Source organism: Lolium perenne, chromosome 1 (genome assembly GCF_019359855.2).
Source record: "Lolium perenne isolate Kyuss_39 chromosome 1, Kyuss_2.0, whole genome shotgun sequence".
Lineage (NCBI taxonomy): Eukaryota > Viridiplantae > Streptophyta > Magnoliopsida > Poales > Poaceae > Lolium > Lolium perenne.
This window is the reverse complement of record NC_067244.2, coordinates 45,613,567-45,628,144: the sequence shown is the minus strand read 5'-3', so window position 1 is coordinate 45,628,144 and position 14,578 is coordinate 45,613,567. Positions and strand designations below refer to the sequence as shown.

At 45.2% G+C, this 14,578-nt stretch overlaps 1 protein-coding gene across 1 annotated transcript; it reads left to right on the top strand.

The window, feature by feature from the left end:
* The first annotated feature begins 1,643 nt into the window (after window positions 1-1,643).
* On the top strand, window positions 1,644-6,613 carry LOC127348593 (translocase of chloroplast 101, chloroplastic). The gene is made up of 6 exons (XM_051374566.2): window positions 1,644-2,559; window positions 2,642-2,719; window positions 2,805-2,867; window positions 2,952-3,038; window positions 3,123-3,209; window positions 3,291-6,613. Exons 1-6 carry the CDS (start codon window positions 1,774-1,776, stop codon window positions 6,393-6,395), a joined length of 4,206 nt encoding a protein of 1,401 aa, XP_051230526.1. The 5' UTR covers window positions 1,644-1,773; the 3' UTR covers window positions 6,396-6,613.
* The last annotated feature ends 7,965 nt before the right edge of the window (window positions 6,614-14,578 follow it).

The window sequence follows — 14,578 nt, the reverse complement described above, 5'->3', positions numbered from 1 at the left end:
CTTCTTCTCTACTTTAACTACAAAACTATTTCTAGTTTTTATCAATAGGAAATGTGACTCATAGGTTGTATCATCTCTTTTCCACCCAAAAATATTTTCTAGAAAATTGTTTTATTTTTTCCTTTTACCAAAATGCATGCTAATGGTATATATGCCATTTCTTGCAATTTTTGATGTCAATTAATTTGGGGAAAATTCTACTATGCTAAGTTAAGCAAGTAAGATATTTTAAAGTCAAAATATTATTTTGCCTCTTTAAAAAATTCCAAAGAGCTAGTTCTATTGAAATTCATACAAATCTTGTCCGTCTCTCATATAATGGTCAAAACCATTTCAAATAAATTTCCATCTGGGTTATCATCCTCACTACATTACTGCAACCTCTCTGGTCTACCCCCTATTTTGCATAGTAGATTTTTCCCAATATTTTACACAAAAATAGCAATACATGTGACATTAAATTGCAATATTATTGAACTATACATGCCAAGATGAATCTAGCGATATTCATGTAGTGTCGTAATAATGCTACTTTCATAGAAGACGGTTTAAAGTTAATAAAGTTTGACTTAAGATGTCTTGACGTATACTTATTTGAGGCCGGAGGGAGTACACTTATTTACCCTCGTTCGTCATTAATCCACTAGTAGGGTGAACTTGATTAGTATGACATGTCGGTTGAAGTAGTAGTTTAATTATGTACTATCTCTTATTACCTCATTAAAATATTTATATGGTGAATGTTGATGGTGCTCCCAGGCTTCATTTTTACCGTGTTGGGAACAACTTTTGAAGCTTCTCTTTTGCTAGCATTGGATACAACCCTAAGTAACTTTGCTGTTTCTCTGTGTTCCTTGGACGCTTTGCTTGATCCAACGGAAAGGCATCTTCCATGTGAAAAAATCATCACATATCAAAAAGAAAAGCGTAGTAGTATAGTATGAGTAGTGGCACTAATAATGTATATGAGCATCCAGTTTTTCAAGTAGCACTAGATTCATAAGCAATTTATAGTGTAAATTATGCAAGATATTTTACCATTGACTATAACTGAAGATATATAATATATTTATGTTGCAATATATATGTATAAATATTTTTATTTTCTTTTGCAAAATATATACTGCTAACAACTTATATCAGAGCAATAAATTTTTCTCTTAAATATCATGGGCATTTTTGAAAATATTCTTCATTATGCTAAAAAAATGAAACAAGCTAAAAATAGGTGTGATATGTTAGAAAATTTGAAAACAAGTGAAAAATCATATATTCGACTTCTAGGCTTGTCAGCCTTCTTTTACTACAAAGAGCTATCACTCATTTTGAGCACTTAGATTATACCTTATTACCTTATATATCTTTTTTTATGTTTAATATAGCCGTTCTTATATTAGTTCATAATCAATTAGATATACTTCATATATTTAGCTTGCGACACAAATAATAATAAAAATAACCTTTTTTGTTTTGAAAAACACTTTATCACCCACCACCTCCCAAGTTTGCCCATTGCTTCCTTCCTCATCTCACCTCACCCCTGGCGCCTGGACGGCTGCCGTCCCGTCCCAGAATTACACGCCACGCCAGGTCCAAACCCAAAATCGAATTGACCTATTTATACTCTCACGAGATAAAATAAGAGCCTTCCCTAACCTAAAACCCTCACCTTATCCTCTCCTCCCCTCTCCTCACCTCCACCTCCACCTCCGGCGACGGAATCCGGCCACTTCCACCGCTGCTTTGCTTCTGGGCGGAGCAACAGGCGGCAGCATGGCCACCACCGACGCCCGAGTCGCGCCCGCGGCCGACGAGCGCCCCCCGGCGGCTGATGGGGACGAGGTCGCGTCTGCGGCGGCGGCGGCGGAGGGGAGCAAGCGAGCGGCGGCGGAGGTGGGCGGCGGAGGAATTGACGGCGAGGAGGTGAGATTTGAGGGGAAGGACCGGAGCCTCGGTGGTTCGGAGGCCAACAACGGGGTGGTCGAGGCGGAGGAGGCGGAAGCAGCCGTAGGAGATGCGAAAGATGAAAGCGATGGGGAGGTCGAGCCGGCGGCGGCGGCGGCGGCAGCCGAGGAGGAGTCGGGGGACCGGGAACCCGAGGCGGAAGATGCGGAGGCTGCTCCGTTGGCGCCGGCGCCCTCCGACAGCACCGAATTGGGCGAGGGGTATGCTTCCCTGCCTGCCCCTGATGCACCCGTAGCGGAGGATAAGGGTGAATTGGTCGATGAACCCGCGGCTTTGGAGGTGAAGGATGGTGGCGAGGCGGCACCTGATGCTGAATTGTCCGTGGAGAAACTGGAGGACGCAGAGGTGGCCGCTGGAGGTGAAGACGGTGGTGAATTCGGCACCGAGAAAGAGGTTTCCACCAGGAGCACCGAGGCGGCAGAACCAGAGGATAAGGTGGCTCCTGTTGCTGAAGCTAACGGCAAATTGGGTGGCGAGGCTGATGCGCCTGTGGAGACGGTGGCAGTGGGAGGTGAAGAAACTCCAGAAGCATCATTGGAGACTGTGGAAGACAAGGCGGCAGAGCCAGAGCCAGAGAGCGACGCAAGCCCAGTGGTAAGCATGCGTCTTCAGTAAATTATTTTTCACTATTGATGATACTAGTGGGGATGTGAACAATTCCTTTGGCCTAAACCAGATTATAGCGATGGAGAACCATGCTATTGTGGAAGACGGGTCCGCGAAGCCTGAGACCGAGACCGATGCAAATCCGGTGGTAAGTAGGCATGTTCAATCTATTCTTGTTGTTCATAGAGTTAGTACTAGTAGAGGGATATAAACAATTCAAATGGCCCAAGCAGGTTATTGACAACGGTAGCTTGGAGAACCATGCTAATGTGGATAATGCGGTGACCAAGCCATCGGTAAGTGGCCATGTTCTTTGTGATTCTATTGCTAGCAGTGTCGACAGTAGTAGGGATGTGAACAATTCAATTGTTATGAAGCAGGTTGTTGGAGACAGTAGCTTGGAGAACCATGCTAATGTGGAAGACAAGGCGGCAAAGCCTGAGCCAGAGAATGATGCAAGTCCAGTGGTAAGTGGGCACATTCAATATAATTCTGTTTCCTCTGGTGTTGACATTAGCTGGGATTTGAACAAATCACATGAACCAAAGCAGGTTGCTGACAACATTAGCTTTGGAAGCCAGGCTAATGTGGAAGATGAGGCGGCAAAGCCTGAGCCAAAAGACGATGCAAGCCATGTGGTAAGTAGGCATGTCAAATTTAATTCTTCCGCTTGTAGGAACATTAATGGGGATTTAAACAATTCAAATGATCCAAACCAGGTTATTGACGGCAGTGACTTGGAAATCTCAGAGAAGCTTGCCCCTGTAACCTCAGACATTGTGCTTAATGAAAGTAATGAGAATGCACAAAATGCTGAGGGCCAGGTGGCTAATAGTGGAACTGTGGAAGATGTTAGTGTTGAGAAGCCGACAGAGGTTGAGAGTGTTGTTGCTGGTGGCACTGATGTTATCCTGTCCCGAGAGTTGGCTCCAGAACCTATCGAGGAAAACAATGATGCTGCGGAGAATGAAAATGCTGCAGAGGTTATTGGCCATATAGAAGAGGCTGATGATCATGACATAGTTGTAGCTGCAGCTGGTGATGATCAGAAAGCTGTAGCTGCAGATGATGACGAAGAAAGGGGCGGTGAGGAGAATGAAGGTGCTCCAGATGTTTCTGACCGTGAAGTAGAGGCTGTTGATGACGAGATAGTTTTAGCTGCAGCTGATGATGAAGACGGGAGTGGTAATGAGGGTGATGAGGACGATGACGAGGTGAGCTTTGATAGGAGTCCTGCACGAGTTGCAATCATAGAGAATTCTGAAGCTGCGAAGCAGATCATGAAGGAGCTTGGGGAAGGTTCCTCCAGTGGCAGTCCTGTGTCTGGCTTGAGCAGTTCAAGAGAGTACACTAATAGCATGGATGGACAGATTGTGCTTGATGATTCTGAGGATGATGAGGATGACGACGATAATGAGGATGATGATGAGAAGGGGTTTGATTCTGCTGCCTTAGCCGCCTTGCTTAAAGCAGCCACTGGTGCATCCCCTGATGGAAACATCACAGTTTCTTCTCAAGATGGATCTAGAATTTTTTCCATGGATAGACCTGCTGGTCTGGGCTCGTCAGCCCCATCTTTGAGGCCAACTGCTCCACGACAACCTGCCCGGTCAAACCTCTTCAACCCCTCTGAGCTAGCAGTGACTGCTGAGCCTAATGACGAGATGACAGAGGAGGAGAAGAAATTGCACGACAAGGTTGAGTTGATCCGTGTAAAGTTTCTGCGTCTTGTGTATAAATTGGGGGCAACCCCTGAAGAAACAGTGGCAGCACAAGTGCTGTACCGTCTGAGCCTTGCTGAGGGTATCCGACATGGAAGGCAAACAAACAGAGCTTTCAGCCTTGAGAATGCACGGAAGAAAGCCATACAGCTTGAAGCAGAGGGAACAGAAGATTTGAGCTTCTCATGCAACATACTTGTCTTAGGAAAGATTGGGGTTGGCAAAAGTGCAACTATAAATTCTATTTTTGGTGAAGAGAAGACCAAAACTGATGCTTTTGGTGCAGCCACCACCAGTGTACGGGAAATTGTCGGCAATGTAGATGGTGTGAAGATACGGATCATCGATACACCGGGCCTTCGGCCCAATGTGATGGACCAAGGAAACAACAGAAAAATTCTCGCATCTGTCAAGAAATATACCAAGAGATGTCCGCCAGATATTGTTCTATATGTGGACCGTCTTGATAGTCTGAGTCGTGATCTCAATGATTTGCCTCTTCTAAAAACCATCACTGCCGTTCTTGGTTCTTCCATATGGTTCAACGCTATTGTTGCTCTCACCCATGCTGCTTCTGCTCCTCCTGAAGGCCCTAGCGGTGCCCCTATGACATATGAGGTATTAATGGCACAGCGATCCCACATTATCCAGCAATCCATCAGGCAGGCTGCAGGGGATATGCGACTGATGAACCCAGTAGCCCTTGTTGAGAACCACCCTTCTTGCCGGAAGAACCGTGAGGGTCAGAAAGTGCTTCCAAATGGGCAAAGTTGGAGGCACCAGATGCTGCTCTTGTGCTACTCTTCAAAGATATTATCAGAAGCCAACTCACTTTTGAAGCTTCAGGATCCTTCCCCTGGGAAGCTTTTTGGGTTCCGCTTCCGTTCCCCGCCGCTTCCTTTCCTGCTATCCTCCCTTTTGCAGTCAAGAGCTCACCCGAAACTTTCCCCTGACCAGGGTGGTAATGAAGGAGATTCTGATATTGATTTGGATGAGTATTCTGATATAGAACAAGATGAAGATGAAGAGGAATATGATCAGCTTCCTCCCTTCAAGCCTTTGACCAAATCTCAGCTTTCAAGGCTCTCAAAAGAGCAGAAGAATGCTTATTTTGATGAGTATGACTACAGGGTCAAACTTCTGCAGAAGAAACAGTGGAAGGACGAGCTCCGCAGGTTGAAGGAGATGAAGAAGAGGGGCAAGTCTGATATGGACGCTTATGGGTATGCTAGTATTGCAGGAGAAAACGATCAGGATCCTCCTCCAGAAAATGTTTCAGTCCCTTTACCTGACATGGTGCTGCCTCCTTCATTTGATTGTGACAATCCGACATACCGGTACCGCTTTCTGGAACCAACCTCTACTGTCCTTGCTAGGCCTGTTTTAGATGCGCATGGGTGGGATCATGACTGCGGTTATGATGGAGTAAGTGTTGAAGAGTCACTCGCGCTCCTTAGCAAGTTCCCAGGGACTGTGGCAGTTCAGGTTACCAAGGACAAGAAGGAATTTAGCATCCATCTAGATTCTTCCATCTCAGCAAAGCATGGAGAGGATGCGTCTTCCCTTGCTGGTTTTGACATCCAGACTGTTGGGCGGCAGCTTGCGTATATTCTTCGTGGTGAGACCAAATTCAAGAGTATCAAGAAGAACAAGACTACTGGAGGATTCTCTGTGACTTTCTTGGGTGACATTGTGGCAACTGGGCTGAAGGTTGAGGACCAGCTCTCTGTTGGTAAGAGGCTGGCATTAGTTGCAAGTACAGGAGCAATGCGAGCTCAAGGGGATACTGCTTATGGAGCTAACTTGGAAATGCGCTTGAAGGACAAAGACTATCCAATTGGCCAATCCTTGTCAACCTTGGGCCTGTCCCTCATGAAGTGGCGCCGCGACCTTGCCCTTGGCGCTAACCTGCAGTCCCAGTTCTCGATCGGAAGGGGTTCAAAGATGGCGGTCCGCCTTGGGCTGAACAACAAGCTGAGTGGGCAGATCACCGTCAGGACAAGCACCTCAGAGCAGGTACAGATCGCGCTGCTGGGTCTTGTCCCAGTACTTGCCTCCATCTACCGGAGCATCTGGCCCAGTGAACCATCGTTTGCTTATTAGCTTGGCAAGAAGAGCATCTGTTACTTGTGTCATCAGCATCTATTTTTACTTTTCCTAATTTATTTGAACCGTCGCCTGTATCTGTTTCAATTTTCGTGTCTTATCCGCAGATTGTTCCTATCATAATTTTGGCTGAAGAGTTGTTGTCTTATTCATGTAGAACTATAGTTGAATAATGTTGGTAGATCTATATGATCCTTCCACCGATCTTTGTATTACTGTTGTTGCCCTCCATCTTCTTGTTATTATATTCTGCTTTGTGCTTTTGCTTGCGGATGCCTCTGCTTTTCGTGGTAGTGTATAATTTGCATCGAGTACTTGCAATAGTGCAAGTGCAACATTCTGGCATTACTAGATCTGGGTGAGAAACAGTGCTTGCTCTAGAATACAATCATAGTCACTGGCAATCTTCAGCAGGGCAAATAGTATTTGATCCTGCCGGAAGGTGAAAACTGCTCATCAGCTATTTGCCGATGCCAGACATTATATGCAGATTTCGCAAGTCATCTTGTAGCAGGGCATGCTTCTCCGCCGTTTATCCAGTTTTACTTACAGATTTAATTGATAGGTTGTATACTAGCCTCAGCCCACAAGCATCCTGAATGTCTTCACTGCACTGACCCTTGGTCTGCAGTTTCTAATTATCAGGATGTTAGGGCAAGTCCCAGCGGTAAACTTTGAAAGAACATGCTTTATGCTGATATGGTGGATCTGACCAATAAAAGTCAATCCCAATTTGATTAATTCTGCTGGATCTTATAAGCGGTTGACTGTTACTACTCTTAAAGTACTCCGTACCATGCATTGCATTACATGGTATGTTTTCTCTTAAGCGGCATATGCTTTGTGTTTCTACTTTCTTTTGTGAGTTGGCATGTTGGCCAGAAGCTAGTGGAAAGTTCTATGGAATATGCTGAAACCTGCATGAGATTGTTGCTGAGACGAACTGTCGGTTGCTATCTATGCCGTGTGGCATTATTGGCATTATTGATCTGGGAGGAAATATGGTCAGGTTGTCAGCAGCCATCTATCACCGGAAGTGAGAACTTGGAGATGATCAAGGATGACCTATTCATTCTGTCCTACACTGCAGATAACGTGGAAGCCGAGGTCGTGTGCTTGGCTTCCACCGCTTGCCCAAGCGTGCAACCTGAAACAAAGTTCGAAACCGGGGAATGGCATTCCTAGACATCATGCAGCTGCTTGTCGGAGATGCCTTCAGGTGCTCTCGGTGCCTTGGGAACGGTCATCAGGCAGCGAGTGTCACAATGCCGACGTCCACTCAGCTTGTTCGGAAGCCCTGCTATGTCCATGTCGCCCTGACTCGCCACTAAGCATTGGCTGGACCTAGATAGAACCCTCGCTCCCACCTGGGCATCGGTCGTTAGAGTATCTCCACTCGTCTCCCCGACGAGGCCCCCGAATGACTTTTTTTCCATCCGGACGGCGTAATTTGGCCCAGTCGCGCCCTCGGTTCCTCGTTTTCGTCCGGATTTGGGCCTAAATTCATCCGGCGATCCCACGGCATCCCCGCCCCCCTCGGGGAGCGCTCGGGGACTCCGGACGAAACGAAAGCGCGGGAAACACCGAGGAAACTTCCCGCGCGTCTGGTGGCCCCAACTTGTCGGCGAGAGAAACCAATCGTCGTCCTCATCGCATCGTCTTCCGCGCGCTGTAAAAGCCTGCCGCCGGTCTGCATTCGCCGGCCACGCGGCGAGTTAATGTCGTCGTCTTCCGCGCGCGCATCGTCTTCCGCGCGCACTAAAGGCTGCCGCCGGTCAGCTCGCCGCGGACGCGTCGCATTCCACGCGGCATTAATCACCAGCGCCAGCCGCGCCTATATACGCCGGTTCGCTCGCCGCGAGGCGTACCCCGTGCTCCACTCTCCCTCCACTCTCCCTCTACTCTCCCGATGGCGTTCTACGACGACGACGGCGCAGCCAACAACGGCTTCCCCCGCCGGTCGCTCCACGCGTGGGAGGGGCACCTCCTCCACCAGGCGGGGTACCCCTGCCCGCCGGACACGAGGCCTCCCGGCGGCGGGTGGTGGCTTAGTGCTGGCGGCGTACCAATCCCGCCGCTGCCTCATGGCCACGCCCTCGACGTCGCCATCGAGGAGGCGCGGATGACCTTGACGGATGAGGAGCGCGCCGAGCCACGCCACCACCCCGACAACTACACAGCGAGGAACTCGTACTTCCTGCGGCGGTGGGAGCGGGTGAAAGTGCATGGAGCCCCCATGTGTGGTTTTGGTAATTAATGACAATCCCTATGGACTAATGTTTGCATTGAGTTATATTTGTAGGAGTTGTCCATAGGCAATTCTTGAACCATATGTTGGCTTCAAGGTTGCAATAAGAAGAAATTGATGAAGTATATCAAGTGTCAAGTATGTCTTGAAGATGAAGATGAAGTGTGCCCTCAAGTTACTTCAAGACATCAACATGATGAAGAATGAAGAATTGAAGTGCAAGTTCAAGATGAGCCAACTCGAAGAGATCATAAGCTTGAAGCTTGCCATGGAGAAATGAAGTGCTAGTTCAAGATGAGCCATCTCGAAGAGATCCTTTGATTGACTCTTGTCATCCATATGGTGATCATGGATATGTGAAGTTGCGCCGAAGAAGAAGCTCTCCCATGGTGGTTTATGGGGGAGCAATCTACAAGACTTCGTCTAGAAAGCACAAGCAAGAAAGGCGTTCCATCTTGTTGCGGTCAAGATCGTCATCATCGAGCTCAAGTGGAATGCGCAAGTTTAAGGTTTGCTCTTGATAGGGTTTCTTTCTCACCGGTCTCATAGTGTAGTTGGAGACCGGTTTATAGTTTAGTTGCCGTACTATCAAGAGGGCTCTCGAGTGAGTAACTCGATCGTATCATTCGGAGAGAGCTCAAACCTTTGCATCCTTGCATCATCTTTCTTGGTTGTTATTTGGATCTTATCCATGTGATGTTTTAGAGCTTGTGCTTATTCTCATGACAAGCTCTAGTTCATCGAAAACGGATTTCGTATAGATCACTTGTTGCGTTTTCGAGTTTGGTTCATCATCATCTTTCTTGGTTGTTATTTGGATCTTATCCATATGGTGATGTAGAGCTTGTGGTTACTTCCATAGCAAGCTCTAGTTCATCGAAAACGGATTCCGCATGAATCACTTGTTGCGTTTTCGATATTGGAGTTTTTCTCGGTTTCTCGTATTGAGAGGTTTCACTCTAAAATACATAGAAAAACCTACCCCACTTGTTCTTAAGCTTTTCACTCTTTGTTGGGTAGCTCTTGTCATACCCTTTACAACAAAATTGGTTTCACCTAAATCCGAGTTTCCTAACTCAACTTGTTGCATTTTCGAGGTTGGAGGTTTTACCGGTATGTCTTTTTTAGACAGGTCAAACCTTTCGTCTTTTATTTCTATCCTACCTTACTGGACTATGATGGTTCCCTGCATGATCTTGTAGAGCTTGTTACTAGCTTCGAAACGAGCCCAAGATCATCAAAATCGGAGTCCGGATGCAAAAGTTCTTAAAGTTTTCGTATCGGGTGTTTGGGCAAAAAACTGGGGGGCCGGAACTGCCGCCGGAACTGCCGCCGGGAGCACCCCGGCACTGCCGGTGGCGCAAGGCCTGCACTGCCGGCAACCCCGGCACTGCCGGTGGAAAATGGCCAGCACTGCCGGCCACCCCGGCACTGCCGGTGGCACAAGGCCGGCACTGCCGGCCTGTCGCGATTTTTGCCCCAACGGGCAGAAATCTGAGGCCCCTATTTAAGGCCTTCTTCCTCCTCTTTCTCCCCACTTCTTCTTCCTCCTTTGGCTCTCCACCATTGCTGACCTTGAGAGCTTTCCACATCCCTCTACTCCTCCAATGATTCTTGAATCCATTTGAGGGAAAAGGAAGAGGAGATCTAGATCTACATTTCTACCAATCAAATCCATCTCTTTGTGAGTGGAACTCTCTAGATCTTGATCTTGGTGTTCTTTGTGAATTCCTTTGTTCTTCCTCTCTTATTCCCCCAATAGCTTTTGTAGCTTTGTTGGAATTTGAGAGAGAAGGACTTGAGCATCTTTGTGGTGTTCTTGCCATTGCATTTGGTGCATCGGTTTGAGTTCTCCACGGTGATTCGTGGAGGTGAAAGCAAGAAAGTTGTTACTCTTGGGTTCTTGGAACCCTAGACGGATTCTAGGCCTTTGTGGCGATTTGTTGGGAGCCTCCAATTAAGTTGTGGATGTGTGCCCCAATCTTTGTGTAAGGCCCGGTTTTCGCCTCGAAGGAAATCCCTTAGTGGAACCGTGACCTAGGCCTTTGTGGCGAGGGTCACCGGAGATTTAGGTGAGGCGCCTTCGTGGCGTTCGGTGTGTGGTGTGAGTACCACATCTTGGGGTGAGGCCTTTGTGGCGTTGGTGTGCATCGAGCAACCACACCTCAAGGTGAGCCTCTTGTGGCGTTCGGGAGCACTAAGCAACCGCACCTCTCCACCGGAGATTAGCACTCGCAAGAGTGTGAACTCCGGGATAAATCATCGTCTCCCGCGTGCCTCGGTTATCTCTATACCCGAGCTCTTTACTTATGCACTTTACCTTGTGATAGCCATCGTGCTTGAAGTTATATATATCTTGCTATCACATACTTGCTTGCATTGCTTAGAATAAGTTGTTGGTGCACATAGGTGAACAATAGTATATAGGCTTTGGGCTTGACAAAGTAAACGCTAGTTTTATTCCGCATTTGTTAAGCCCATCTCGTAAAAGTTTTAAATCGCCTATTCACCCCCCCCCCTCTAGGCGACATCCGTGTCCTTTCAATTGGTATCAGAGCCAGGTCTCTCATTCTTAGGCTTCACCGCCTTGAGAGTAAAGATGTCGGCTAGAGGATTAGTGCACGATAACACTCTTATATTAGATGGCACAAATTATGATGTTTGGAAAATTTGCATGCTTAGTCATTTTCGGGACATTGACCCTCATATGGAGAAAATTGTAGATATAGGTTTTTCTCCTCCTATGGATTCACAAAATCTATCTTTAGAGGATGAGAAAAATTTATATCTCAATTCTCAAGCTTCTTATGTTCTTATGAATGCTTTGCGAGATGTAGGTCTTTTTCCATACTTGCCTTTTTGGAGCGCTCATGAGTTATGGACAAAAATTCAAGATAAATATGATGTGTCCAATATTATGAAGGATGATTGCATTACTTGCCGTGATGAGTTCTCATCTTCATCCACTTCACCAAAGTGTGTCAAGACACAAGGTAATAATATGGTGAGTGGTGATGAAAATTGCAATGTTGATATTGAGCTTTCTATTGATGATTCTTCATCTCTATCTCATTACAATGCTTCATCTATGGACTTAAACACATCTAGCACTAGAAATGATTTACATGCTTGTGTTGATAGTCCTTGCATATCATGTGTAAGTTGCTTGAATAAATCTAATGATGATATGCTTGCTTTGTCTTGTGGCCATGATAAAAATGATTCTATTTCCTCTAGTTGTTGTGTGTCTAACAATGTAGAGGAAACCAAAGATTCTATTGTTCAAGACAAGATCTTGAAAGGAGCCTCAAGTAACTCCTCATCTTTATCTCACGGTCCTCATATATGCCTTATGGCCAAGGGTTCCACGGTACCTCCTACCATGGAACCTAATATGTCTCGTGGTGATAAGGATGAGGATGAATATGAAGAAGAGGATTGGGTTGTCTCTCTACGCGATAAGGGTAAGAGCGTATTCAAGGTTATTTGCAAAGATAAAATTGCTAGCACTCACTTCTTTGAAATCTTGACTACCGCTATTGAGAGCCAAAAACTTATTTGGATGCATGAGAACACCATTGATAAAAAGGGTGCTCTTGAACGAGAGTATGCCAATGATGTAGCATCCCTAAAGAATGATCTTGAAGAAGAACAAGAGACCGTAGCCTCTCTTGAAGAGCAACTTGAAACCCTTGAAGTGTCTCAAAATGAAATAGTTTCTAAACTCACTAAGGAAAGAGACCATGCTAAAGCTCAAGTAAAAATGCTTAAAAAGGAAAATTCCAAAGTTGGTGTTGGTCATGATAAACTTGTTAAGGATCTAGATGATCTAGACAAGGCCCACAAGGTCTTGGAGAGCGAACACTCTATCCTCACCAAGTCCCATGAGCAACTTCAAGCTTCCTATTTAAAAGAGCATGCCAACTTGCCTTCTCCCATTGCTATTAATAATGATGCTTGTGCTACTAACTCTACTTCTTGTGAAGCATCTATCTTGAAGGAGAATGTTGAGCTAAGGGCTCAACTTGAATTGCTAACTAGCAATTATGGGAAATTGGAAGAAAATCATGGAAAGCTTTCTAGCTCCTATGAGGATCTTCTAGCTTCTCATGATAGGCTAAAGTTAGCTCATGAGGCTATCATATCAAAGGCAACACCTTGTGAGCCTCATGTGAATACTAGCACTACTACTCAAAATGCTATATTGCCATGTGCTAGTCCTAGTAATTCATCCACTCATAGTATTGCTAAATCTTGTGATGAATTATCTTCCTTGCCTTGTTGTTCTAACAATGTAGGTTCTACTTCCTCTAGTACTTGTGTTGTTACTAACCATGTAGAGGAAATCAAAGAGCTCAAGGCCCAAGTCTCTTCTTTGAAGAACGACTTGGTAAAGAGTCATGAAGGGAAATGCAAACTTGACAAGATGTTGAGTGTGCAACAATCCCCCAATGACAAGAGTGGACTTGGATTCAACTCCAACAACAAGAACAAGTCCAAGAACAACAATATTAAGAAGGGCCAATTACAAGTCAAAGACCCGGCCAAGATTGTTTGCTTCAAGTGCAAAATTGAAGGGCATCATGTTAGATCTTGCCCTTTGAAGAAGAAGCAAAAAGGGAAGCGGCCTCAAGCTCAAACTCATATTCAACCTCAAGTTGAAGAAATGCCACTTCCCAAGAAGAATCAAGCCAATGCTCCCATTGTGGAGAAATCTAGTGAGAAGAAGGAGAAGAAAAGAACTTGCTACATATGCCGCGAGAAGGGTCACATCTCCTCCTTTTGCACTATTGGTACCTCATCCAACTCTATCACCATTGATGATGTTTATTCTCTTCGAAAGGATGAGGGTGGCAATGTGTTTGCCAAATATGTTGGTGCTCAAAGTGGTGTCAAGAAAAGAACCATTTGGGTTGCCAAGCCTATTGTGACTAACCTCTTAGGACCCAACTTAGTTGGGGACCAACAATCCAAAATTTGATCAATAGGTGCTTTTTGGAGGGCATTGGAGACTTGGCTACATCATGAAGAATTAAGGGATCTTCATCATTTATATTATCTCAAGCCAAGTCTTGGTTATCTTGCTTCTATCATATATTCAATGTTCCTCCTTGCGGTAACATGTGCTCAACTCATTTATATTGAAAGTTACTCGCCCCTTTGCATGTGTTAGTTTTGTTCCTAACATGTGTTTGTATATGTTGTGCTTCCTACTTGCTTTTTCTTGAGAAATCAAGTCTATGCATGTTGGGTTGCACACCATGTATTTGTGTTTGTGTTGGAGCCTCTTTGCATCTTGTTGTATCTTATATGGCTCTTATGAGAGATTAATGGACTATAACATTTTGGGGGAGTGATATTCCTTTAGGAATTTCACAATCCTAACAATGTGTGTACATGAGGAATATCACATAGAATTGATATTGCAAGATTATCTAGTCTCTATGTGGTATGTCATCTTCATGAGAAATTCAAATTCTAATGTTCATTAATATCTCTAGTTGGATCTTATTTGCCTCTTGTGAAAATAAATTCCTTATCACATTATGGGGGAGTAATAAGCTTTGTGCATATTACAAGCCTAGAAAATGTGAACATTTGAGGTTGTGTCACATAGAATTGATACCGTAAATTATCTCTCTCCTATGTGGCATGTTTGCTCAAACAAGCTCCAATTTGCTTAAATGGCTTCATTGCTAATATCTTTGTGGATCTTATTTGTGAAAGTTTTTCTTGGCATGGTTTTTCCCAACGTGTCCCTCAATACATTTTTGGAAAACCATGTGCTTCAAGTCATACTATTAATTGCTTTGCATGTTGGTATGAATAATATTAATTGCTTTGCATGTTGGTATGAATACTATTAATTGCCTTGCATGTTGGTATGACTAAATGAAGCTATCAAGAAACTATCTTTGCATGATGGTTAACT

Excerpts from the sequence above, each read along its gene's own strand:
- LOC127348593 (XM_051374566.2), top strand. The coding sequence starts at position 1,774 with ATGGCCACCACCGACGCCCGAGTCGCGCCCGCGGCCGACGAGCGCCCC. Across the intron at positions 2,720-2,804 it reads AGACCGATGCAAATCCGGTG|GTTATTGACAACGGTAGCTT; the intron begins GTAAGTAGGCAT and ends TGGCCCAAGCAG. Across the intron at positions 3,210-3,290 it reads AAGACGATGCAAGCCATGTG|GTTATTGACGGCAGTGACTT; the intron begins GTAAGTAGGCAT and ends GATCCAAACCAG.